This window comes from Eurypyga helias, unplaced genomic scaffold (assembly GCF_000690775.1).
Source record: "Eurypyga helias isolate BGI_N326 unplaced genomic scaffold, ASM69077v1 scaffold24563, whole genome shotgun sequence".
Lineage (NCBI taxonomy): Eukaryota > Metazoa > Chordata > Aves > Eurypygiformes > Eurypygidae > Eurypyga > Eurypyga helias.
Genome location: NW_010243422.1, coordinates 14364 through 19700, shown reverse-complemented (window position 1 = coordinate 19700; position 5337 = coordinate 14364). Strand labels below are relative to the sequence as shown.

Sequence of the window (5337 nt, the reverse complement as noted above, 5' to 3'; positions counted from 1 at the left end):
CAATCCCAGCCCTGAACATTAACATACAGTGCCCTACCTGCATTGTAGTAGAGGTCAGGTCTTTCCAGAATATCCCCTTCATGGATGTAGGGCTCGATGCGATCGTCCCCATACAGGTACTGCTCGCTGTCGTCCATCTGCCGGCTCTCCACCATCTCCAGCCACTGAGAGTTGTGCCATCGAAATTTCTCACTCTGGATTTTTTTAGCCCACTCCTCATCGTATTCCTGTTAAAAATCACCACACACTATTGTAGGATGAGGTATAGACAGAGCTGTTTGGTTTCACGGGAAACGGCAGAGGAATTGGAGGTCAGCAGAAGCTGCAAGTTCCAGGGCTCAGTGACTTAAATCCTCTATTCAGTCTGCAGAGTCCTTTGAGCAAACAAGGGAACGATTTCACAAGTGCTGGGCATTATTCGGGTTTTGCACATGCAGCACTACCATCCTTCAGTGTCTGTAACCCCAACCAGAGAAAAAAAATTCCTGCTTTGACCAGGGAAGTTCCATCACCAGAGTCTCCTCGTGTGGTTTAACAAGAAGAGCTGATTACTGCCAGTTTTCAGGAGGATTTCAGTAATTAATTATATTCTAATATAGCCAAATACCCTGTACATCCTCATTAGATGAGCATTCACTAGAATAACTAGTTACTAGAAAGTACAACCAAAAAGAGGTCATGCTAAGACCAACAGATCTTTATTTTCTTTCAAGACCTGTGCAATAAGACAGGAATTAGTTTCCAACCTCTTGCCCAACTTCACAATGGCTTCCCACGTTAAATATGGAATACCCACGAGAATGGTACACTGTATTTGTAATGAAGATACGGGAATCCAAGACACGAAACTAATAGCTAAGAGAAGCTGAGGAAAACGGGATATAGGTTCTGGCCACTGTGGAAACAAAATGCAAGGCAGGAAATCTCAATCTGGATTACAGCCTGATGGCACTCAAGTGATGTGATATCCAATCTAAAGGAGCATCAGAAGGAAGTGACATGGCCTACGGTCCCTGCGGTCGGCTGTTTAGCAGGCTCCTCTAGACAGAGCAGACCACGAGGGCTGTTGATTACCACGGAGGGAACACAGACCTGTGGATGGATAATTCTTTCTCAGTATTACTGGAAGGTCAGGGCATAGCCAATGATAGGAAACTCAACATAGGAAATCTGCAGGTGCTCTCGGTTTAGGAAGATGCACAAATAATGCACCATGGTTAGTACTCCTTTAATCAAAGGCTTGTGAACAACATTCCCAACTAAAGTGTTTCTAGTCGTGGGAAGAAGTCTCCTGGTGAGACAGGTCCCACTTCACTGTCTTCTAACCTACTACAATGAGAGAGAAATTGAAAATCATGAACCCTCATGTTGGTTTACACGTGATTTAGACAAGACTTTCGCTGCAGAGCTAGCTGGAGTAGCTTAAGGTTTTTAAACTGTGTTTTACCTCGCCCTGAAGGGGATAAAGAGTGTTCACACAATTAGCGACAATGCCTTGGCTGCAGGAGTGGTAATTCCTTAAATTGCTCCAGCTGGACACGCAAAAGGAGATTCTGTCTAGAAGAGAGGTCATAAAATAGCAGTGAAGACAGAAGAAGTTGGCTCAGTAGCTCAGGTTAAACATCCGAAACGCCTATAGACTGGATTTGGGCTTTTAAACTGACTTAATATCCAACCTACCTTGTCTTGGCTGCTATTAACCTGACGCAGGTAACACCCTGCCCCCGTGCCTTCTGCACCCTCCCGACTGGTTGACAGCACAAAACCCAGCAGCCCTGTCATTCTGGCAGAGGCTTCTCTGACACTGCTGACAGCTCTCCAGAGCATCCAAGATTTCAGGGGGGAATCATGTCGCACTGTGCAACCACAAACCCTTACCCAAACTTTGTTTTACTTGGAAAAAGGGCAAGTTTGTTTCTCTTGGCTCTGATCAGTCTGTGGCATTATCCTCAATTTTTCCACTTCTAATCAATGCTAATTACTAGAGCTTTCTAATTCCACTCCGTGCCATCCTGGAACACAAGCGGTCCTGTTTGAAATCCGGCCTCCTGCATAACTTCCATACACAGAGCAGGTATCACCTGTGGGATCTGTAGATATTATTCTGTGCCTAGAAGCCTCAAGAAAAATTCCGTGTTTCTGTCTTCCATGCAGCAACTTTGGGAAGGGGAGAAAGAGAAAATAAACCAAAGCACCCAAAACACCAAAAACCCAACACCCGCACACCCCTCGCTGTTTGGAAAAAGAACATCTCATGCGCTTTCTGCCTCTTGATCTTTTCCCCCACTTCCACTCTCAATTATGGGCAAAGGCTAGAAAAAAAAACCAGTGCAAAACAAGAGTTTCCCTGGAAAAAGCAAGCTCATCACCGAGATTTATAAGATGACCCACAAAAGAATGAAAGGGCGTGACTTCCAACGATGGCATCTGACCAGCATCTTGGAAACATCCCCTTTGCTGCGTCTGCCAGAGCTAAACTGTGGGCTATCCATCATGTCAGCCGCCAGCAGCTGTGAATTATTTCCAAGCTTTAGAGAAACACCTTGTAACTGCCAGAAATCATACCGCAGTCCGAAGAAAACTCTTCCCAGAAATCATGACGGCAAAGAAGTGGGGGAAAACAAACAAATTGAACAAACAGCTAATTAGACTAATCTGTGGGCAAGCTGAATCCCTCTTACATTACCTTGTTTACCTTCAGAAGTTCTCAAAGGCAGAAAGGCCAGCGGCTAAATTACCCAATTCACATTTACCACAAATGCACTTGGAAAAAGTTTTGATTCTCCCAACGTTATAACCCTAAACGAATCCCACTTGCCCGACCCTGCTGCTCTATCCCACACCACTGAACGTGTCACAAATAGACATGAATGCCTTCTATCCCTCTAACAAACAGCTTCAGTTAACATTTCTCAGACCCTAATTTTTTTTCTTTAGACAGTGACAACAGATCAGAATATTCCTGTATTCTACATTTCCCACCTGTATCAAGAGGCTTAAAACTCCCAGGTATTCCACCTCAATCACACATCTACATTTTGGAAAGCAGGACTAGAAAACGGTTGGCAAATTAGCAGCTATATGATGGAGCATATTTGCACACGGCTTAAAAATCACCAATTTGAAGAGGTTTGGGTACTTTCTTACGTTTGTACCCTGCATTCCACTGCGAACGAGCAACACGAGCTAAGCAGTGGCCGCACTAGGAGTCACATCGACAATGGGCTTTGTCGAGAGTCTCTCTCCTTCTGGCATTAATCCTAGAGAAGGATGCTTTGCAATAATCTAGGATGATTTACGTAACCTCGGCACAAAAAAAGTCCGTCTGAGTACTGCTACATCAGGAGTATGTCTGTAGATTTTCCACAGAAACACCACTGGGTAAACGATTAATGGAATAACATCAGAATGGAAGAAAAGCTGTAAACGTAGGACTACGGCCAAAAGGCACAAAGAGACCAATTAAAAAAACATAAAGCAAAGCAATTCCTTAAAACGCACCAAGTCATCCAGTAATTACATTTTGAGCTATTAGAAATCCTTTTTTAAAATTCATTATTTTATGTGGGTTTGGTTTTGTTGGGTTTTTTTGTGTGGGTTTTTTTTTTTTTTAATAAAAAAAACACACAAAGCACACCTTCTTTACTAAGGAATTCCTGCAAAAATGAAACCAGAAAGCTAAACATCACAGAGATTCAAGCACAGCTTTGTGCCCTCCAGCCCTTTAAACTACGAGGCTAGTAGAAAAGCGGCCGTTTGGGGAATGAGAAGGTGAACGGCATGTGCCTACTCTCTGGCCCCCATCCTCCCACCCCCAAATACTGCGTGTTCAGACACGTAAAAGCAGGTATCCTGAAGGTTGAGTTTATCCTCTTCGGAGCTCCCTGACATCACTGCTTTTAACATTCGGTTTCCATAAATCCAGGAGTGTCACAGATGATGTATGGTTCGACTCTGCAAGGAATGTGCCATCCTTTTTGAAGTTCCACTTCCAACTTTGTTTACTACCGAACCATTGAAATATTATGAAGCGTTAACTGGCCTATTATCAGAGCGTGTCTGTTCCCTATCAGGGGTCCCCTTTGTCACTGGCTTCCGTCACACCTTGTATCTGATTAACACACTATAGGATAACACAGAGCTACACAGATCTGCTTTGTGTTCTCTCTCGGCTGATGAAAACCAGATTTTTCCTTTTCACTTTAATGTGGTTGCCCTTTAATTGGGTCTGTAATAGGGTTCATTTGATGTGATTCTTCATACTAAACTAAAACTGCTATACAGTAAGTAGAATGCTCATTACATTCAAGGCTGTACTTGGTGATATGTTACATTTTTCCTTATGTTCAAGGCTGTAGTGATATGTTACATTCTTCATTATTTAACCATCCCTAAAACACAGTTTACATGAAAGGTTAAATTAACCATTTATTAAGAAAGAAGAGATTTATCCTGTCTAGCTATCCAAAAGCTAAGCACACCATTCCAACCGTGTGCCTCTATAAACCAAGGAGAGAAACAGATGTTACGGATCACCTTCTGCAGGTGTCCACAACATCTACCTTAGGGTACCACCCCGGGGCAATTCATTCACAGGCCAAAAGAACCCTTCTACCAGACACCTGTGCAGCCCACAGTCACTTTACTGCTGTCAGCGTCACCATGAAATACATTCAGAAAAGCAGGATATGAAGTTAATGACAATGCAGAGGAAAAAGTAAACACCCATGCCCCCTACATGTCAGTGTCTGTATAAAATGTGCACCATTCGCGGGATTCCTATGTTGTCAATAGCTGAAGACACAAGGGGTTTTTATTTTCCTTTGGAGGGATGTAAGGTATTGCTGCCTGCAGGGTGATGATTCTTCTAGTCCAGGTAAAGCCTTTCCTGCTGCGTAGGTGCTCTTTGCCACAGAAAGCTACTACCGGCAGCACAGCAGACGGACTGCAAGTTTAACAACGCAAAAGCTGATCAGCGAAAACACGCGTCAACAGTTCGGCCTGCAGCCCCACGCCCCAGCTGCTCCTCTGCCCACCTCTCCGCACGCATGACTCTTGAAGGGTAACAGGGCAACGAGAGACTCCCCAGAACGGGGGAGTCTTTGACAAGTGAAGGGAGAACCTTTTTACCCGGAGTGACTACAGCACTCTTCATGGCAAGAGGACACCAAGCTGGAGTCAAAGGTTATCTATTTTCAGCGTATGCTGCCTATTCAAATCAACCTCCCCCCTGCAAATCCCTGTGGTCTGCTCTTCCTTGATTTTCAGAGAGCTGGTCAACATCTTCCACAGCTGGTCCCAAATCCCAGAGCACTGAGGGTTCACAGCACATTCCTG

At 44.2% G+C, this 5337-nt stretch overlaps 1 protein-coding gene across 1 annotated transcript in view; it reads right to left on the bottom strand.

The window, feature by feature from the left end:
- Nucleotides 1-37: 37 nt before the first annotated feature.
- The window catches only part of LOC104507969 (kinesin-associated protein 3-like), a gene marked incomplete at both ends in the record, with an annotated part of 18821 nt that continues 13521 nt past the window's right edge, over nt 38-5337 (bottom strand). The window contains one exon of the mRNA XM_010149420.1: nt 38-227. Coding sequence (XP_010147722.1) covers nt 38-227 — 190 coding nt within the window. The remainder of the gene's footprint in view (nt 228-5337) is intronic.